The sequence below is a fragment of the Aquila chrysaetos genome, chromosome 6 (genome assembly GCF_900496995.4).
Source record: "Aquila chrysaetos chrysaetos chromosome 6, bAquChr1.4, whole genome shotgun sequence".
NCBI lineage: Eukaryota > Metazoa > Chordata > Aves > Accipitriformes > Accipitridae > Aquila > Aquila chrysaetos.
Window position 1 is genome coordinate 11,871,753 of NC_044009.1, and position 22,359 is coordinate 11,894,111.

The following is a 22,359-nucleotide window of genomic DNA, read 5'->3' on the forward strand; positions in this document are numbered from 1 at the left end:
ATGGGGCAAAAGAAAGGCAGGACCAGGGCCTGTGTGCCTCAGGGCCCAAGTTTTGCACCATTTCATTTCCAGAAAGAAAAGACACACAGAGAAGGTGAAGAAGCCGGACTGTTTATTCGCAGAAGGCCGAGTGGAGGGGTGAGCTGGGAGCAGATGAAGGGGACAGACAGGGCCTTAGGGCTAGAGCTGTCCCATGGGCAGGGAGAGGCCAGGAGCGACCCAGCCTTCCACACACGCTCAGCTGTGCCCTGGATCAGCTCTGCACAGAGCTCTAGCAGCACAGAAAACTGGTGCACGGGAGACAAGGTCTTCTCCTCCTCCATGTCCTCCAGAGCTGTTCTTGGAGCACTGCTAGTCTGAATCTGGAAGACGACTTTCTCTCTGCAGCTCTTAGCAGGAATAGGGTTTGAGACGGAGAGGCTGACGTCTTTTGTCGTGCCTTGAAGGGCTGGGACAGAGAGGAAGAGAGCCGAGGTCAGAACCCGGATCTGCGGGGACCCCAGGAACGCCTCCTGCCAGGGCCGCCCCACCCAGCTCTTCCCATGGCCAGGAGGGAGCAGGGGTCAACAGGATCAGCCGGAAGGTGCTGGCCACGAACGCCACGTGCCCCTGAAAGCTCTCTCTGCTCTGCCCACGCTGCCCCTCATCCGCGCGAGGAGCAGAGCTCTCCCCAGCTGGGGCAGGGATCACAGCTCCCGGCCCAGGGTCTTTCCTCCTCCCTGCCAGTCCCCACTGACACCCACCCTGCTGCCCTCACTCACCCTTGTAGATGACCTGGCGCTTCACCTGCTGATGCGTCACGTGCCGCCCGGCGAGCCCTAGGAACACGCAGCCCGTCACAAATCCTGCTGGCCCCAGCAGCACTCCTCCCCTTGGCGGGGCTGAGCCCGGGGTCCTCCCAGAGCGTGACGCCCAAGGGCAGGGGTGGGAGAGGGCGGCAGGGAGCCCCGTGGGTGCCCTGGCCCTGCATCGGGTAGTCGGGGCTCCACAGCCACAGGGCCAATTCCTGCTGCCGGTGCAGCAGCCGGGGCTGGGGCCAAGCTGCAGCGGGGCAGGGAGGGACCCCGGGGGAGTTGTGGCTCACCAAGGAACCTGATGGCCGCCTCTCGCATGGATGCCTGTGGGCTCTGCAGATACAGCAGGGACTGCTGCAGGTACTCGTCCACTCTGCTGCTGTACTCTGCCAGCTGGAGAGAGCACAAGGGGATGGAGGGAAGGATTGGTGCAGACTCTGCCCCCAGGTCGGGCGCTCCCTGCACCCTGCCTTTCCTGCCAGGACACCCATGACGCCCAGCCAGCAGCCGGCCGGTGCCGGGGTTTGGAGGGAGCAGAGGGCTGGGTGCTCCCCGGGGAGCCGCGGTGCCACCCTGCTGCCAAAGCCCAGCTGGGCCGGGGCTCCGTCGTCGGCACCCGGGGCTCGAGGAGGGAGAGGAGCCTGGAGAAGAGTCCACGGGGACGCACGCCCAAGGGAAGGGAGCGAGGGGGTGGGGGCAGGCTGGCGGTGATGGGCTGCAGCAGCAGGCAGGGGCACGCTCTGGGGTTTTGAGTTTTCAGAACATGGTCCAAAGTTACATTCACCATTTTACAAGAGAACAGATCACTAGAGCTACTGGCAAGTACACTGCAGGTTTTATATATGAAAGGAATCAACTAAAAGCACAATTTTCACATTCAAAGCATACAAATGACATAAGAAAAAATAATTTCTAGAAAGGAAACTTATCTCATTAATTTATGATGCAAGCTAACTGCCACAGAAGTCAATGAAAGCCTGAGTCCTTTATAAACTTTTTAACAGAAAAACACAAGTATTTCCATATGTAAACAAGTAATGCTGCTATTGGTAGTGCTATATCCCCCAGATTCATGCAATGCATGGCATACAGTAAAGTTAGGTCATGTGAAGCAGGAAGAAAAAAGCAATAGCCTTTCTGATTTCACCTCATCACAGTTTTCCCTGTAAAACTATTCCATTTTCAGCTACAAAGACAAGCAGAGCAGCAGCTCCAGTAAACGATGCATGCATGTGCTGGCCTCCTCAGTCAGTAAGCTGCACCTCTATCAGCTGTATCCTAAAGTAGAAACATTCCCCACGTACAACAGCACTTCATATCCTTGTACTGAAGCAAACACCAAAACACACAAAAACAGTCTTGTCTTCCCCGTATTGGACCAACATGTTTTCACAGCAGACGTGGACTGGAACATGCTGTTGTGCACAGAGGCAGGCCTGCACACAGGCTTTGGTTTCTAGCCAGGCAGCAGATGGCTGTATTTGCAATGGTCAAGGCGACTCACCTGGGGAGTGTTCTGCTTCAGCAGAAATTCCCTCTTCACCTACCTAACAACTCATCTGGAGACGTCATGTGGCACCCATGTAAGCACCCATATGTTCTGCCTGACAGCCCTCAGACTAGCTGCAAGTCATTGTAAAGTGTATGGACTATGATAGCCATTGCCAGGCAAAAGGAAAATACCTAAACCTTCAAAATCAAACATCTTGGGAGATTGTTCCTAGACACAGGGGATGGAGACGGATACAATGCTTTGCAAGGTAAATAAATGCCATTTGTAGTGGTTTCCCTTCAGTTGGCAGTGCACCCAGTTATACCACACAAAATTCAGCTGCTATTTTGGATGGAACGCAGAAAAAGCAACCTCACCATAGCAAGCATCACAATATTTAAAGCTGGCCAACAATCTCTTCTCCATTTCAAAATGCAAACATCTGCAAACAGATGTTTGAAAAAGTTAAATTAATTGCAATGCTCCCAGTATACAAATTATCACTAAAGAAAGAAGCAACAATTGCACACAAGGCCTTTGGAAACACTTTTTAGATTAATTAAGTCTCCCATGTGGGGTTGTAATAGCTGAGCTTCAGCATTGCTGCACAGTTCCAGGTAGAGTGGAAAGAAGTCCACACTGTTCATGCAGGGTCTGAGATGTGGGTGCAGGGTTGGACAAAAGGCTGTCTTTCCTCCAGGGGATGATGCTGAAATACATCATATACTGGCATGCCCGCATTACAGACCTCAGCAGGTCTGACAGACAGACCATGCAAGTAACAAGCTCGATCTGGCTACTACATGAAGGAAAGGGAAAGGAGATTGATTCATTAAGACAAGCAATTAGTGGCTAAAGGAAACCCATGAACAGGCCCCTTTGAGTGAAATTGAAAAGCAAAGTGATTTTGGCAGCAGCAGCAGAACTGTTGGAATTAGGAGTGCTTTTTAACAGCAGCTGACAAGGTCTAATTGCTGCCATTGAACATCAGGGGAGATGAGGAAAAAGAAGAGCGTGGGTAACACGGGAGTCCTGCCAGGAGATAAACAGTCGTCTTAATGTTTTACCATCATCTTGCAACAAGCAGAAAGGGCTGTTTTATTGAAAAAATAAAAACCGAAAAAAATCCTAGTAACTCCTGCTGAGACATTGACACTCTGGTGGATCAGTTACTGTTTGCTTGGTGGTTACTGCCAGCTCAGAGAAATTACTCTTGATGAATCAGTACCTGTGTGAGCAAAAGAAAAAGATTTAGTGTAGAGCTCCTAGCCTGCCTCAACATTTTGCTTTCATCCTCATGACATCAGCTTGGAAAATTGGATGTCTTGTGCAACACTTGGGATCAAGGAGTTCTTTGCAGCACCCAGCCAGAACATGGTGTCTTAGCGGAGTAGCAGAGATACTCGTTGTCAGGAAGTGAAAGCAAAAGAGACACCTGCCTGCAAAGTACCTGGAATGGCCAATCCGGTATCTCATATTGAAGATGGTCAGCACAGATACAAGTACTCCCTTTCAGATGAGATAGCATAATGCACACATCTGCATCCTGTGAGACACTAACCTCCCTGTTCACACTATGATGTTAGTACTGTGGACTGCCAAGGCTCAGCTTTAGAGTCAGGACAGCTCACAGGCAAAACCGTTTGATCACAGCTGGGATGTCATCTAGATAGTTTACCAAGCATAAACTGGAAAGGGACTCCATCTTTTCAAGGCACTTATTATCTATAAGGAGAGGCTGTTTCCACAAGCTCCATCACATTTAGGTATCTTCTTTCCCAGGTAGGCTAACCATAATTCATTCACTCCTTTCTACAGATTATTTGTTAAGATTTCCAGTTCCTTGTCACTGTTCTGAACACTCTCCAGCCACTCTGTCGTCCTCCTGGAAGGTTAATGCGAACACTGGATGCTGTACCCAACAGAGGATTCACCACACTATAAGCGGCAGGAGGATTATTTCATACATCTCACAGACAACAAAACACGAGCTATTTAATATTCCATTTCAGACACTTTTCTGCAGAACTGCTGTCTCATCAGATTTTCTGCCATTTTGTGCCTGTGTAGCCAGTAATTCCCAGGTAACTATAAAATTTGCATTTGTTCTTACTGAATTGCAACCTATTTTTCAGCCAAACTGCAGCTACCTTTGATCTGAGCCAGTGTTGTTTTGAGTGGGGTTGGCCTAGATGACCTTCAGAATTCCATTATTCTACAGCCTATTTTCTAGGTGACTTGGAGTTTACTGCATCCAAGAAAATGCCCAGGAACTGGTGATCCTTGTAGATTTTATTAGGTGGTTGCAAGTCATTCATAACAAAACTGAACTTCAGGTCAAGTGAATATGAAGTTGTCCCTGAAAAATGGGGAGACAACTGATTCAGGAACATTTGGCACAAGTATAAGCTACCTTGCAGAAAAACCCTCTATGGGAAAAGAGGCCAGGCTCTAATGTTCAGGCTGATCAAGTTGTTCCAGATTATCCTTGTCAACAGCTACACTTCTTAACCTCCTGTCTTTAAAGAATGCATCCATCAATATTCTGTCTGGCTTTCACATCCCACTGGAACCTGTGGTTCCAACCTAGTTCTTCGCAGAACTCGATGAAAAAGGACACAAGGCTCGTGACCAGATGCTGAACTGCAGCTCTGGAGCCTTTGGGTTAACTCTTCACTCTGCAGTTTATCATATAGGACACAGGAAGGCTATAGTGATCTGCCATAATGCCCCACTTTGACAGTGGGAAAATAAACCATATTCCTACCCACAATTCTGTCTTTTCTATTTGGTTTTTATGTTCCTCAGAGTTAAAATGAACCAACTGTAAAGGATCCAGCACAGCAGCTCCTAATTTTCCAGGGGGCCTCCAGCACAAAGACAACTAAAATAACCTTGGGTTATTCACAGTTTTTCAAAGGCGAGGGAGCAAAACAAGATATTTTAAACCATGCCAAAAATGGAAAATTGTATTTTTCAGAAAAAAACAAACAAGGAAGAGAATTTAGCTCTTATTTCTTTTCTAATATTAGACAACATCAATACAAGCATCAATAATTAATACTAACTCTTCTTCCAGAGACATACAGATTTAACATCCCAAATGCTGATAACTTATTCAAGTCAGAGAATGGGTTTAAAGAAGGCTTACCCTGCTCAGGTAGCTGCTCTTGGATTTCAGATATGTTCATTTGATTTTGCTGGAAATCTCTTTCAGAAGGCCTTTCAAATCAGAGAACTTAAAAATTAAAAAAAAAAAAAAAAAAGAAAGAAAGAAAAATTGTTTATGTAAAGTCAATCTAACTCATTCCAATAGATGATCACAGCTTGGGATGAAGGGAAAGGAAAAGAACAAAAAAAGCAAGCAGTAGTAAGTACCTTGAAATACCCCAGAACATACGTACCCTAGAAAATACCATACAACATCAGCAACAACAGGCATAAAACACATCTGGCCTCCTGCCTCCCTGGCTACCCTGTGGACACCAGCCACTACTTCAAAAGCAATAACTGACTGCTTTTTGTATTCAGTAGTCACACTGTGGTGGCAAATATTAATATTATTAATATAACACCAGTGTTAATATTGCTTTTCACAGGAAAGCAATAGTAATAAGTAATATGAGTAACGAGTAATTGCCTCTCCAAATATTACACCAAATGCAACAGTGCTTGAAAGGACACTCCCAATTACAGTTTTCATCAACGCAATTAATGCAGTGAGCCCTAATGCATATGTATTTCACCTAGTTAACAAGCAGGTATCGTGACAGCTACAAGCTCCCAACTATAATGCACCTCCTTGTGCTCCTTTAAAGCAGAGACTGCAGATCACTGGAGTTTTGTGGAGCATTCATTCTGGCACACAGAGCTACCTTCAAACCCTCCCTGTGCCATAACTGAAGGCCATTATTCCTCAGGACATCCACATCAAGTTTAAAGAAAAGTTTACCCCATGATCAAGGCTCATGCCTAGGACTCAGTTACATCCTCAGACTTGTTTTTAGGACATCATCTGAAGTGAGAGCCAGTGAGATATCTCTGGAGTGCCTTGCTCTCAAGGGCACTACTCCTAAGCACTGGCCTCGGTACGTTTCTGTCACTAAAGCTGAAGGCACGAATAGACAAAACAGCTTGCTGTGAGGTATTCCCTCACAGAATAAGAGGCACAATTTGGGTATTACTTTTCAGTATAGAATTAAGGTTATCGTATTTCCTTTCAGTTTCACAAGAAGCATCACTAGACACATACTTGGTCACTCACAATTTCCATTTCAGTCTTGAAAGCAAGCTATCATTTTACAATCTACATTATTTGACAGCAATCAAAAGAAGTATTTTGAAGTATATGTGGGCCTTTTCACACTTGGACTTCTAAAAAGTCTGTTCTTCACATCAAAGCAATGCCCCACTTCAGAGGCAAAATACATAATTCAATCAAGCCTCAAAAAATACCCATTGTGAAGGTCTTTTCAGTATCACAGTCATAAAAAGTATACTTGTATGACAATTCTTATAATGATGTGCTCTCTAGTAGGTTGGTAGCTTTGTATTGCTTCAACACAGGATGTTTCTTTGAATCAGATGAGAATTGGTTATTTTAAATGTAATTAATGATCTTCCTATCCTGCAATATGTATGGAGCATCCTTTGTTTACCTAGCAGGTGTTGCGTGTGCTATCTGAAGCACCACCAGGCTTACCACAATGTATGTGAACTGCTACTTCATTTTATAAGCAGAAGTTAAACAACAACAACAACAAGAACAAAGTAGGATTAATTACTCACACCTTCAGCACTAGAAGCTAAACTTGACAGAACATGTGTTTGAGAATGGTATACTCTAAGCATGTAATGCCCCTTCTTCCCATCAGTGTTTCATGGGCCTGTTACACAACATTCTTCAGTGCTAAGCAAGTATCTTTCTACTTAATTTTCCAACAAAGTATGAAGCTACACATGGAATCAAAGATGCAAAGGAGCACATTTAAAAAGCCCAATTAAAATGGGGTCCTGGCAATAGTAACAGACTGCACATGACTCTCGGTGATGCTTGTTTTCCTTGTGGACCACTACTTGCTTTACCAGATAGAAGCACATCCCTCAGAGCAGTCTGAAACACAAGTACCTTTGCATCCAGTTGTCTAAATCGATGCACCATCCTGAAAACAGAAAGAAGACACAGAAGAAAGGGCTGAGACCAGGTATTAGAGAAGCCTTGGCTAACTGCCCTCCCCCCTTTGCAAAACTGGGCAGAACTGCTTTGCAGAAGTCTCTCTGGAGCTCAGAGATCTAGTTATCATCTTTGGCCAAAGAGCAGAGCTAAGGCAATTAGAGTCTGAAGCTGTCAGAAGACTGCCCTCTTTGCATGTAGTCAGAGGGCAGTTACAGATTGTCTGCAGATGCCCCTGCTTGGGAACACCAGTGTTTCATCCTTCCAAGAAGGCAGGGCTGCAGGTGGTTTAGCATTGTTTTTATTACAAGCATATTAACTAACATATGAATTACTGTTAGTGCCGTGCTACTCCATTTTCCCTGTCAACACTCCTGCTTCCAGCATAAAAGCTTTTTTTTTTTTTTTTTTTTGTTTGGCTTCTTATCCATGCTGAGTGCCTCTGGGTAGTCTTTAACATAAACACTTACTTGTGGACAGCAATGTCCACAGCAGGGGCAGATGGGCATGGAAGAGTCTGGTCTTTCCTATCCATTCTTATCAGCTCTTCCCTTACATTTGACTTAGGGAAATACTAAAGCTGCTGGAAGTTAGCTACAAAATTATGCCATCATACAAACCAGGTTAGTGTTGCTGTTTTCTAGCTTTCTTTATATTTCCTTTTCCTTGTATACTATTACTCTGAAAACACTGAGACAGATCCCAAAGATAAAGTGTCATGATCCGGCAGTCAAAGAAGAATAGTCCAAGTCATCAACCTTCAAATACAATCATTCCAAATAGCATCTTCCCCTCTCCAGAGGTCTTTCCTACTTATGCTATAAAGTACAGACCTCTGTATAGATTGATGCCGTGAGGATGCTTGATATTCCAGGTCTAACACTAAATACTCTCTACTAACTGCATAATGTTACAAAACTAGTCAGCTATACAACTGCTTTCCACAGTGAGACCTCAAAACACTATAGGAAGACAACATTTTCTCCTCTGGTGGTAAAATAGAAAGCCTCAAGTACAGAAAGGTGAAATAATTTGAGAAATACTGTGACAGACATTTGGAACAAGTGTGTTTAATACATCTACCCAGCTGTGTGCATAACATGCCATTTTAACCCTTGCAATATTGCCATTAGTATTCTACCCGACCAATCAATTATTTCTGAAGACAGCCTGCAGCAGCTGACAAAAACCCCACCATTTTACTTAAAAAGAAAATGCACATTTATGCTGAGTTTATTTATCTACTCATTAGTTTGTAAACATTTAGAGCTGCCAAAAACTTGCCTTCACTAAAAATATTCAACAGAAAGTTAAGAGACTGAAGACAAAGAAGGGCAGACGTACTCTTCTGATGAATCATTTGCTTTGGTATTGATTTTGACAAGGTAATTCTCCTTCATGACAGCTTCCCATGCCAGAATTTCATTGTCCTCATTTTTTGAGCCTGGAAAATGTATGTGAAGAAAAACAACACTAGATTCAGTTAATTTGTCTTTCCAATGCTAAGATGTAAAAAGGCTGGGTTAGTGCTTGCATTCAGAGGCTAATGATTCCCTTCTCTGCATCCAGAGCATTCACAGCCCCACCTTCCACCTGTGACACAGCTCTGATAAATGTGACATTAATGCATTTTACTGTATGCTCCTGGCAACCACAGTTGGTTAAAAAAAGAAAATATGAACAAAAAAACCCTAACAAGTTCCAAAACTCTTTCTGGAATTTTTTGAGCCTTGGTTAACACGAGTGCTTTGTGAAATGGCAGCCGCTTCAACAGGCATAGGACATTCCAGAAAGTTCCTATCTGGGTTTGAGCTTTCCATTTGTTTCTACATTATCCCATATTCAATCATTAAGAGTAACACGTATTAAGAACCATGTTGTATGACTTATCATTGAACTAAAACTTTTCAAAATGATGAAGCATTGTCTTCTCTAAAAAACATCTCCTGTTGATGCTGTAAATTAGTGTGACACAGAGCAAACCACTTTGAGGCATCAAAGTCCTCCAGGATAATACTTCTGCATTTTATCCTGTTCCAACAGGACAGCACAACCCACATGGGTTTTAATTAAAAAAAGTTAGCTGAGACAAAAGAAGCCCACAGCTGGCAAATGACCGAAGTCCCATTTCCTCCACCCAGTGCTCCTCTGACCTAACACAGCCTCAGTTGTTCTCCCACATACCAACAAGCATTTAAGCACCCAAATCCCAACCATTTCCATAAGAGTTAAGTGGGGAAGTCAGGATTTTGCAATAGTTAATACATTAGTGTGCTTTCTCCATGCAGTTCTCAGTTCCTGTCAGCAGCTCAACCACGATGATATTCCAGCTCTAGTTAATCCTTCCATTTGCTTTTAGAACTGCAACATCAGCTGTGCATTACTTGGGCAGAAATATCTGCCGTTAAACAACCTTCCCAGCAAGGAAACCAAACAGTGATTTGGACAGCCAAAACAATTTAGTCAGCAGTAAGGAATTTTATACGCCAAAGCAGGCATCTTTCTGCTGAACCAGTAACAAATCCAGCCTGTGCTGCAGGGCAACTGCCAGGTTGCTGATGGATGGGAGTAAGACTGTCAATTAACTCAACTTATCCTCTCTCATCTGCTTCTGAATGGGACTTAAAAAAAGAGAAAACACTCCATTTGTTGGGGGGAAAAGCTTGTTAAAACAATTCATATCTGTGCCTTCTGACAGAGTAAATAAGGGGGAAATAGCTAGAGGACTGACTCGGCCACTGGTGCATTTTTGAGGCAGTTTGCCCATTTGGCCATGCCCAGAGGGTCAGGAGACTCTCTATTCTCTTTCAGTCACTCACCAGCAGGCAGAAGAGCCTCTGAAGATGATTGTCCTCTGCTAGGCTGCCATAGCAGCTACTAGCTGTATTAGCTGGGAGATTGTAACTGGAGGACAAAAAGAAACGCAACTCCAGAAGGTAGAGTGGCAAGCAGAGACTAAGACCACCTCTTGTACTAGCTACCTAAACACTCAGAGCATGCAACATCAGGGATCTCTGCCACTGGGTAACAGTGCAGGAAGGATGCGCTACAAGATGTTAATGACAAATGGGATGGTTTACATTTTTCATGCAGAGCATGAAGATGAATTTCAGCTGCTGCAGGCTCTGGATGAATTTATTCAGTGCTCTAACACAAAAAAAAACCTTTTCAAAGCTAGGAAGAAGCATAGGCAGCCCTAAACTGATAGGATTAATTTGAAGACTTAATTGATTTACATACATGAAGTAATTCTGCCTTGAAATGGCTTGGACAAGAAAGCACTGGATAACTCTGCACAGTACTCAAGTCGACCAGGTCTCAGTAGAACACAAAAGCTCTCTAACCAGACCAAAACCAAAGCTACTGAGGGGCAGGGATCACAATAATGCTCAATAAGAGTTTTAGCATAAGGAGTTAGGAGTACCCATATCCCAGAGAGAGCACACCTTGAGTACTGAAGGAAGATTATGGCTGAGAAGCAGCCAGGGACTTTGATTCGAATCTTACTGAAGGGATTTCCAGCAATATAGTGGATTTGCATTTGATAGAGAACATGAATGAGCTGCTCCTCTTTTCCACTACAACCACCTCCTCCAAGGTCTACATTGCCCATGAAAATTTCCCACCAAAATACTAGCTGCCTGGTTTAAGCACACTATGCCATGGAAGAGTTGCAATGCACCTGCACCAGAGCTGACTTTTAGGCAGTAAGGAATAATCCAACTCACAACAAATAGATGGCTCTTTACTTTCTTTCTTACAGCAGCATTTGAAACATTTCCTCATCACCATGTATATGTAGGCAAAGATGACGAAAGGGAAGGGGATAGTCAAGCGACTGCAGTATTCTTGGACCAAGAAGTAACGCTGGAACTTCCACACCTGGTCGTTGTTCTCTTGTACTGATCCAACAGTGTAACTAACGGGTAAAGAAACAGAAAATACATACAGCATTAGTTACTCACTCCATCAGAGCCAAGTAACACAGTGTTTCTCTTTATTATACTAGGGCATGTTTTTGTAAAGTCATCCCGGAGCTGTTACTTTTTACTGATTAGGAGGTTATTGAGTTTGTCCTTTTTAGAGAGAAATTTGAAAATGAGGAGAACTAAGACAGTAGAAAAAAAACCACCCTGAAGTTACAAATAAACTGGAAAAATGAGGAACAGGGAGAAAATACTCCACATACTTTCACTACCTTAGCTCTAGGCAATTTTCTTCCAGCCTAGACACATGGGAACAGGATGCTTCTTTGCAAGATACTGTCTCATTAATTCATCAGCTAACTTCTTTCTAAGCAAAAAAAAAAAACAAAAAACCAAACCTAAAAATAGAACATTTACAAAAAATGAAAAGCTCCTGAGATTTTTAGTGGAGGCATTAAGAATGCTCCAGGCATGGATCAAACCTACTGTACGAACCCAGCAAAGCAGCAACCGCAAGGGCAAACAGCTCCCAGACTGCCTGACCTTTCATTGCTGACATTAAATGGCAGACAGATGCTTCCAAAACGTCTGTGTTGAGATCGTAACGGACCCTTACACGAGATAAGCTAAAACCTTCACCTGGTGGAAATTATCTATTGTTTTAGAAGATAATACAATCCTGAATATCAGAAGTATCTAAAATGTAATATTCACCCTTTTCAGCTAATGCATACCAGATGCAAAGAAATAGTTGGATTCTCTGTTGTTAAAATTAATATATAATTGTAATTACAACATATAGAGACACTGATTGGACTGGTGTCTAACAGACATCAGCATTATTAAAGATTGACAGACACTATGTACACACTGGTCATAGGAGGAGTCATCACAGATTTCACACATTTCCAACTGCACCAAGAAAAAAAACATCTGGGATTGCTCTTTGCCCACTGGGCTTCCTGACTTCAGTACAATCCAGTGCTCCTCCTTAAATTGTGCAGTCTATTGTTAAAATGAACTATGCAAAGCTCTGAGAGTGTCATTAGAGAATTCATGTGGGTCCTTCCACGAAATAAACTGAACTGGCAAAAGTTAGGTTTTTACTGGCATAACTGTATAAACCAGAGCATTTACCATTAGGTGCTGTTAAAATAAGTGTTCTAACAAATATCAAAGGCTTCTAGGGTAGAGTGGCTTACTGCTATACTTTCCTTGATTAATGTGAATTGCTTTCACCCTTTCTAGTGAGTATAAGCATTGTCTTCTGTCCCCAGGTCCTGTGCAGGTTAGGAAAACTAGGTACAATAAATAGATATGCTGCACTGGTCCTAGCTGCCTTGTCAAAAATCACATTACTGACTGTCTTTGGAGTCCAGCTCAGCATGGGAAGAAAGGGTCAGGGCAGAGGGGTGAGCAGATCCCAAAGCTGAGGCGTTCTCAACTCATCACACTAATACATCTCATCTCAGGACAGTAAACATTGGCATTGGCATTCAGAAGGGAGATCTTTTTGAGGCAAACCAAGAGTCCTTAGCAGTTCCTGTAAATACTCTTGTTGCCAAAGCAAATTCCTGCCTAGTCTGTCACTGCCAAAGTACCATCAAACACACAAAAATAAACATCGTGGACCTCAAGAATGATGCCCAGGGGTTGTAAGTATTTTTGTTAGGCTGCAAGGGAGTGTAAAGCAGAAAAGAAGTAGGATTTCTGGAAGAAACTGAGGAAACTTTTCCCTGAGGACCAGTTATGGTTTGCTCTTGCTGGTCCCAATGCAGTCAATATATATTTGATAATGTGCACAACAGCAACCATTTTTATTTGGCAAATCAGTGCTGGCTATGTGATACAGTCAGCAGTTACCAGCACCAAATTTCTGGTGTCTCGTCCATCTGCATGGTATAATACCTCACAAGATGTCAGAATAGGCCTCCTGACTGGTAGACCCACAGACAAATTACCATATAAAAAACAGGGGTGATGGCATTTTTCAAGACAAAGTCCTTTTATATGTCCCAAGGAGATGCAGCCCATTGCCTGTGCTGTAAGTCAGAACAATAAATAGCAGGTTCACCAGAGCAGTAACACACCCATCATTACCACACAGCAGTTCTGGTTAATAAAACCTGAGTGTCACAGAAAGACTGCAATAATAACTTGTTTGTTCTGTCTAGCACAGTCAGTTGTGCAGCAACTCACACTTGGTAAAGCGCTGACCCAGCAGCTACCACCCGCTGTGTGAACCACAGGCGTTTGTACTAAGCCCAGTGTGCAAAGGATGCCTAGAGAAGTAGTAAAAGGACAGGCAGCAAGCCGTCCCCAGGACATTGTACCAGTTTTGATTAGACTGCTGTGAGAAACGCTGAATAACCTTGCCTTTGTTCACCTTCCCATGCCACACCCTTCACTTGAGAGGTCTGTTTCAAGTTGGGAACCCCATCCAGACTACTCCCAGCAAAGGACACAGGCAGAGTCCAAGGCCTGGCTTCATGCCATTTCCCAGGACTTCATTCCCTTTCTCTGAGCAATATCGATACAGAGATCACAAGCAAGTGATCGCTCCTTTATTACGTACCCAAACATGGCCACAAGCAGGTTCACAAGGAGGATGTTAGTTGAGAGCATGTAAATGCAGACAAGGGGAATGGTAATCCACTCTGGGAAGCGGGGTTGGTTGTTGGCATCCAGCTCCACGCACAAGGGCTTGGACTCATTGCCAGAAAAGGTGCAGCGGTCAAAGTTATAGGTGGTACCTCAGAGGGTGAGAGAGGAGAACAAACACTGAGCCTTCTCCCCCTCTTTCCTGTTGAGTCCAGCCCCAGATACTGCCATTGACCCCAAGATGTGTGGCTTCCTCCTTCCCCACCTCCCCATCAGACATAAAACCTTGCCTTGCTGCTGCTTGGAGGAAAGGATTCAACACAGGACTGGACAACCACTGAAAGGACAGAGCCTTCCACCCACCCAGGAGAGCTTCCCGCAGAAAACAGGTACCGTCAACATCATCGGGGTACTGGCCAAACATAGCCAGGTACGGCTCGTAGATCACAGATCGAAATATCCACTCCCAGCGGTGCTCATTCTTCCTCAGGATGCCTTGCCTGGCCACGCCAAAGGCCACCATCCACACAGCAAAGAGGAAGAGGAAGAAGAAGACATCTATCATCTAGAAAAGGACAACAAGCAAATGCATCAGTGACCACCGCAAGCCACACATGGCTTTTTTCTCCCTAATTTTATATTTGGGAGGAGAACAAATATTAGAAAACCTACACAGCACCATTTTAATGCATGTTTTCACATCACTGCTTCCTAAATTTACAGTCACCAACACACACGCATGCAAATAATTAACCATTCCCGCTCAGGGAACTTCAAAAATGTTTACGCAACCAGAAAAGCAAGGCACGTTTCAGAATGTAGGATATCCCCCTGGCATCAGACAGGGTCCACCCACAAAAGCAAGATCCACATATAAAGACTACTTATGCAACAGCTGTAGCTTGCAACCCTCCAGCCAAGTGTCAGGTGAAACCAGCCACCAGTTCTGAAAATGCTACCCTGGATGGCTTCAAACCAGCGTTTATAGTCCGGACACTCTGGCTAACAGTTTCATGAATTTCTGTCTCTTAATAATATAGAGATAACTGAAGACTGGCAGTATCCCAGTTGAGCTTTCCCATTTGTTGCAGATCCACCTCCAGTGAGGTGTGCCCTTCCACTAGCCCCAAGCATCTTTTTTATTACACTTACTCAAAAACTTATCCCTTTTGAAGAAGGCTAAACAAGAGAAAGTTGTACAGGAAACAATCCTGTGTTGTTGCTTCCATATCATAAGGCACTCTAGGACTAGGTAATCTCTAGACTTCAGCTTTGCAGCAGTGGTACATGGCAAAATAAAGGCTTTCTGGGTAAGCTGCAGACCACACTGTTACTCCCATTGTCACCACACAGCTGGTTTTTAAATTCCAATACAAGATCGGCTCCAGGTGACATGCACAAACTCAGGCATACTCCATCTCTCCAATGCTCCTCATTCCCACACCTGCAGTAAAGCCACATCCATATTATATGGAACGCCACTTTCTTCCTATTACCTTTCCCAGTCTGCTAGCAAACATGCCCTCCAGCTACAAAGGACAGAATTAGCCTGGCCACTCCATAAGAGACTTCTCACCACCAGCTTCTCCAATTGTGTGATGGATGCAGTGGAAGACAGAAATCCTCCTCCTGTACCATTTATCATCACTGTCTTGTTTGGGGAACGCTCATGTGAGCAACAAGAGTGATGGAATATACCACTGAAACATGAGACACGTAAGACAAAAGCTACCAGGAAACAAATTTCCTCTTCTGTTCTTCAGCCTGATCTTTATTCTCTCCTTGTGCAGAGGGAGAGAAAAAGGCCCTGCTCTTAATTAGGTCCTATTTGAATCTTAATTAATCCTGTTTAGCAGATTTAAGAGAAGGAGAGAACTTGCTGACATCATCAGAACAGTGGTGATTTTCACTCTTGAAGAAAAAAAAAGGTGTCACATCATTTATTTAGACTTCCTTGAACAGCTGCCAGAATCTTACCATCCTCTGCAGCATAATAATTTTGGGTCCTAGATTCCTGCTAACTGTGAAAATATGGATCAGCCTCAGAGTAAAAACTATGTAGTCCAAACAGAAAATGACTCTCCCAGCATACCAAGAGCTTTCATCAGATGAGTGAAGCCTGATGGAGACAGTAAAAGAAAATGAAGACAAGCATTGGGTAAAGCATGCAGAAATCAGGTGAAAATACACTGAAACACTGAAATGGGGAGTGGAAAGTGAGTTACTGGGAAACAGAGCACAGCTATCCAGGGCCCCATGCCCTCTCCCACCCACTCATACCTGATGACAGGTGGTAGAACAATGCACACCTTGTTTACACCCTTCCTATCTTAGCTACATCATCGCTGTGTTTCCTCTTAGCCTCTAAAACTATTAACAGCAAAGAAATCTTGTACTTTTAGCTACTCCCACAGCCCTCCAAAAAGATCACAGTGCAATGACCGCTCTGCTGCACTGAGGCAACAACAACAAAGTTACAGTTGACTGAACAATTACACTGTAAAATGTGTTTCCATCATTTCTTTGTCATGGTTGTTAACTCACCCATTCATGTAAAGTAGCTTATGTGAGCTAATGACATTCGGTTAGACTATTGTAGGTACAATTACGGTCCCCTTAAATACAACACACTAAAGCTCAAAGAGTCCAGATTACCATACTAAATAGTCAATAATAGAAGCCAGGGAAAATCCCAAAGAACTTCTGACTCTCCAAGATATTAACCATCTTACCCTGCAACTTTTATTTGCTTTTACAGATTTAGAGTCAAGACTTGGCAGTATTTGGGGCCTTCATAAAGAACAGGGAGTTTCACGAACACGTCATTTCCCAAAATCTCATTACAGGTTGTAGTCAAAACCCAGAAAGGAAGCAAAGCCATAACATGGCCACAAGAAAAGATACTACTCACCTGAACACAATCCCTGCTATGAAGTAGAAGATTGCTAGTGTATCCATAACATTCCACAGATCTGAGAAATACTTACTCCCATTCATGTACCACTGGGAAGGAAAAAGAGCAGAAAGTAACCACCACAGAGCACTGACCAGTGACATGGGGAGCTCATCCATCTTCCCCTCCTCTCTCCCCACTGGATGTCCTCATGGGTAAATATTCCACCCACTGCAATAGAGTAAGGATTGTTTCCTTGCCCAATTACTTTTTTGTCACACATAATGGGTATACCAGAGTTCAGATTGCTTTTAATTTCCCCCAAAAAAGGGTTTTTAATATATCCACCAATGCCAGAAATAACTGGCAACATGTTTTTACATGTTTACATGTAACTTCTAATAGGACTACGGGTCAAGATTTTCTATGTTTAGAGCTCCTTAACACATCTTCTCCTGCAGTTCAGATATCCTAACCTAATGCTCTTGCACTAGGACCAGTCAAGCACATCAGCGACACAAACACTGCACCACAGTGTGGGTTACTGCACTCAGAGGACATAATCCAACCACACTGGTGCTTGTGCATGGAGAGAGGAGGGAACAGTCCTGACAAGAGCTGAGACTGATGGACTTAGTGCTCACATGTGTATACACATGCTGCCAGGGGACCTCAGGGTAGATCACGGTATGCTCCAGCAGAACTGCTGCCAAATGGGTCAAAGGAGTCTTGGTGTGACACACTAAGAGCAGATGAAACACTGCAGGGAGGCAGGAGGGTCACTGTTTCGGTGCAGTTGAACTATTCCAGCTTCTCTTTCTTCACAGAGCCTTTCAGTAATCTGTCCCTGGCTACACACACATGCTTTTGATCAAAGATGCAGGCTTAATTTATTCTTTTAATTACCTGGCGCTCTATTTCTGAATTGCAAGTCTAGTGAGAATCTGCCCATTCCCAGACTGACTGGTACTGCACCCTCGATCCAAAGTTTGTGCAAGAACCAGCTTCTGGACCCAATTCAGAGGTGACTCATTAGGACAAGTAGCTTAGCCAGGAGAAACCTCTGCCAGGACTGAAGAAATAGACTGAGTCCCTGATCATAATTCTTTTTAACGTTCTTGAAATAATCAAAGCTTAGTACAGTACTGATCAGTGAATCTCTCTATAACTGGCATACCCAAGGAAGGCAATTCTGCTCTCAGTACTTTTATGGGAAACAGAGATTGAGGGGAGTTTTCTTCTAAATGCAGAAGCAGCTATAAGTAGAGACCACCACTTTGCTATTCCAGTTGCACAACTGTTGCATTTTCTTCACATGATGGGACACATTGCTAAAGATGGACAGTTGTGGCAACTACCAGGGTGTCAGGCTCAAAATATTACCAGACACTATTTCAGCATCTTGGGACCCAAACACACCTTTCTTACTACTTAAGGTACCAAAGGTTGGGCACTGAGTGGGGACAGCATGTCTGACACCTATGACATAGGGTTGCCTCTGTCTAGTAACTCCCTAAATCAAACATAAGTTGTCTTGCTACACATGACAGTGAAGCAGGGGTTTATGTGAATGGCTAGACACACATGGTCCAAATATCTTTCACAAAGCAATAAGCATATCACTGCACTACAGCTGTATTAAATGTAGCAGGTTTAAGCCTGATGCCTCTTCTATTAAGGGCACAACTGTGGATGGAGGAAAGGAAACAGGTTTTGGTCTAAAGCAGAAACAGAGAGAAAACAGAGGCAGATGCTTGTAATCAAGTGAGAACAACCGAGACTGCAGTGCAGTTAAGTCCTTCAAATATCAAGCAGTTCCCACTGCTAAGAGTTAACGTGCATGGAGATTCTGTCCAGATTCCTTCCCCATTTGAGAAAATGGGGCTTTCCTGCACACCCCACAAGTCTACCCACTCACCTGGCTGGAGGCTACATCCATGTGGCTAAGAAGATAGCAGGAAAAAGGCATCTCCGATTTCACTATTGCCATGACAGCTCTAAACAGGATATGAGAAAGTAGCTCTGGCTAGTTAAAAATCTCTAGGACCATCAGAAGTGAAAACAGGGCAGAGCCAGTGGCTTACAGTTCAGTTCTCCTGAATGGTGAAATAATCTCCTTTAAATTTGGAACAATGTCTAGTAGTTGTCACTGCCACAGACACACCACTCTCTAATCAGAGGGCTGATTTCTCCCCAAAACTAGTTATCTGACTGCAGCAGGTACAGTGGGACCCCAGGCAACGTTACTTTTACTTTTCCTTTGATGTGAAAGCAAAATCTGAGACATCCCTCTTTTTTTAAATATTAAGGACACAGATACTATTTTGACTGCAGAGTTAGACCAATGCATGCATAATCTATCTCGGAGGAAGCCAGGGAGAAAGTTTCCTGAGAAGCTTAGAGGTTTGGGACACTGCTTGGCGTTCTGCTCTTTAGCAGAATAGGTTTGAAGCCAGAACACTGGCTTAAGATAACTCTAACTCTTCAATAAAGTCTCTGTTTTAGCTGCCTCCGCTCCCACAATCAAATTGGTACAGTCCGGCCACCAGCTATCAATGGGATTACTGGGATCTGAAGCTGTTCTACCTGCTCAGGGTAGTGAGAAATAGTGACATTGGTAGGGAAAAAGGTTTCTATCCCTAAGGCTTTCCCCAGGACTTTTGCTGGGTACACACGGGAAGTGCAAGGACAGGTCCAGAGACACCAGAACCTAAATCAGCAGAAACAAACACTCCATTAGAGTTCTCATTGCAACAGAGTCTTTTACTTTTCCCCCATTTTCCTTAGCTAGTAAAGTTGCCTTAAACAGGGTACCACCTTGACTATTAAAAAGGAAAAAAGACCACACAGCAAGTTAAGCACAGTGACATCAACACAGCCATGTCATTTGAGCTCATGTAAGAAATGTTATTGCAGGGTGGTCTGATCCAGCAGATCACCCACAAACACTCATGTGGAGACTAATGCCTTACAGGACAATCAAAAAGCAGCATTGCACAGAAACCACACACCCATTTCTCTTCCAATTTCCCCAGCATCTTCCCACTATTCTGAACACTGACTGATAGAAATCAGCTTGCCTGAAAACCAACATATTTCATATGTGCCCTTACATATGAAGTGAGAAGAATATCAACTATGTGGCTGGCTATAAAGGCAGTCCCACACACTCTTCCCACACCACACCAGGACAAGCAGTGTAGGCAGTCCAAAGCTGGTCCCTGGGACTACATGAAACTAGCAAAACCTGTATTTATGATTAAAAGATAAACAGAAATACATAACAATATGTTGCTCATTGGTCAAAAAAAAAAAAAAAAAGCGGGGGGGCAGGATGTGGAGAAGAGAGGCAGGAATCACTTGATCTAGAGATATGCACCCAGATAGATGTGTTAAATCTAACCTCCTATTCTCAACTGCTTTGGCAATCCAAGCCAAGCATTCCTGAGAAATATCTCCACCATCATCAGCTTATCCACACAGCCTCAAGGTCAATACGCATTCCTCTTGGTGCATGCTATTGGGGCACAAGTAGGAATTAAACATCAGGGGAAAAAAAAAAAAAAAAATATTCATTGTGCCTTGAGTTGCCTGAACATATCTCCCAAGAAGTGGTTCCCCTGTAACTCAGAAGCTGCCTGCACTGTCTTATGCTACTAGGAGGGGAAAAACCACAAGGCTTTTAATCTAGCACTAAACATTTTTGGTTTGCAAGCGCTGCCTACTTGTCTCACTTCATCACAAAGCAGAATGAAGACCAGCACGTAAAGGATCATCTCCAGGATGGTAGGTTCCTTCTGGAAATCCATAAGCAACACGTAGGCGAAGAGCAACAGGAAAGCGATGTAGAAGATGACATTCCAGGAGAAGACCACAAAGGGGGAGGTGAAGAAAGACACATAATACAAGAAGAGTTTCTTACTCTTCTCCACAGGCTTTTTCCTGAGGAATTAAAAGAGGGAAAAGGTCTCAAAGCATAGCTTTTATGCCTGGAAACAGTTGTGTTCTTCAAAGTGAAAATGAGAAAGGTGCAAAGTCTAGCACAGGACATTACTTTAAAGGTAATGCCATTCTGCATCCACTGACTTCAGGCATGCAAGTAAATTGGCACATCTTAACTCCAGATCAGAGTGAGGACACGATCTGTCAGCTCATTCAGGCATGAAATATCTTTATTTCAGAGTGATTGAACACTGGAACAGGTTCCCCAGAGTGGCTGTGGAGTCTCCACCCTTGGAGATACTCAAAACCCAACTGGACACAGTCCTGGGCAACCTGCTCCAGCTGACCCTGCTTTGAGAGGAGGTTGGACTGGATGATCTCCAGAGGTCCCTTCTGGCCTGAATTGCCCTATGATTAACTGACTTGCTTTGCTTCTGCTAATGAGAAGCCAGTTAATTACCTGAATGAGATGAAACCACAGCCTATTAAAGGAAAAAAGAACAGACACAGTATAATCTTCCAGTTCTTAGTATCTCTTGAAATCTCTCCATACCACTGCTTGGAAAGGAAATTCTGCAGGGAAGAAGAAAATATCATCATTTGTTCTAACAGCAACAAAATAATCTAGGAATGCTATTAGAGGACATTTGATGTAGTAAAAAAAAACCCCAAAACTTTGAGATTTCAATCAAAATAACTGGGATTCCTGTTTCAACAATACAGAAAGCTTTCTGCATCAGTAACAGCATGCTGGTTCCTTAGTCCAGCCATCTTCCAGTCTACATGACGAGGAGTTCAAGTCCTCATCAGCCTAATGTTGACCTGATTTATAAGGCACTTTACGCTGGGCAGTACATCCATACTGTGCATACACAGGAGCTGTGCCTAGGGAGAAGTCACTTCAGGCAGTCTTTATCATCCAGCTCATCATGATTTACAGCTCTAAATCAAGTCTTCCCCTCCTGACTTAACATTTCTGGGCAAATCAGCCAATTCCTGTTTCGAGAAGAGAAGCCACACACCCTGTACCCCACCAGCCACAGTCAGTGCTCTCTGGGATGCATTTCACAGCACTGCAGACGCTGGTTCTGTAAGCGTATTGCAGGACACGGCTACGCTGCCGCCCTGCAAAGCTCAGTGTTCACAGGGCTAGGAAACCTTGCCTGGAGGCTCTCACTTCCATGAGGACAGTGTCTGAGCATTACCCTTTCACAGACTGTTCACGCGGATATAGCATTTTCACAGCAAGTATATTCACTTTTTTTTAAGCTACCCAGATCTCAAGAGTTACAGTAATCTGTGCACCTCCTTTTCACTGACATTACCTGCACCCCTGGCTGTGCAATGAACTGCTGGTCTCTAGCTTCCACTGCTAGTTCCAGACAATTGCTCCCTCCCCAGGCTTCACAGGAATAGGTCAGCAGCTGCTCAGCTAGATCCTCATCATTGCTGTAGCACTCGGTGAACAGCTCTGGAGGAAAGAAGTAGCCCCACACTGAGCTCCAACTTCAGACTCAATCTCCCACCAACTTGGGTGC

At 43.9% G+C, this 22,359-nt stretch overlaps 1 protein-coding gene across 6 annotated transcripts in view; it reads right to left on the minus strand.

The window, feature by feature from the left end:
* Positions 1-1,610: 1,610 nt before the first annotated feature.
* Positions 1,611-22,359, minus strand: part of TRPM8 (transient receptor potential cation channel subfamily M member 8) — a 53,505-nt gene continuing 32,756 nt past the window's right edge. For 4 of the 6 annotated variants that reach the window (XM_041124527.1, XM_041124526.1, XM_030018823.2 and 1 more), the window contains 12 exons: positions 22,147-22,292; positions 21,282-21,394; positions 20,605-20,821; positions 16,898-16,989; positions 15,964-16,105; positions 14,380-14,551; positions 13,961-14,138; positions 11,188-11,378; positions 8,804-8,903; positions 7,415-7,448; positions 5,438-5,524; positions 1,611-3,514 (listed from right to left, as the gene is read on the minus strand). In XM_041124527.1, coding sequence (XP_040980461.1) covers positions 5,474-5,524; positions 7,415-7,448; positions 8,804-8,903; positions 11,188-11,378; positions 13,961-14,138; positions 14,380-14,551; positions 15,964-16,105; positions 16,898-16,989; positions 20,605-20,821; positions 21,282-21,394; positions 22,147-22,292 — 1,436 coding nt within the window. In that variant the 3' untranslated portion in view covers positions 1,611-3,514; positions 5,438-5,473. The remainder of the gene's footprint in view (positions 3,515-5,437; positions 5,525-7,414; positions 7,449-8,803; positions 8,904-11,187; positions 11,379-13,960; positions 14,139-14,379; positions 14,552-15,963; positions 16,106-16,897; positions 16,990-20,604; positions 20,822-21,281; positions 21,395-22,146; positions 22,293-22,359) is intronic. The other 2 variants (XR_005932724.1, XM_041124525.1) reach the window with 2 other exon arrangements.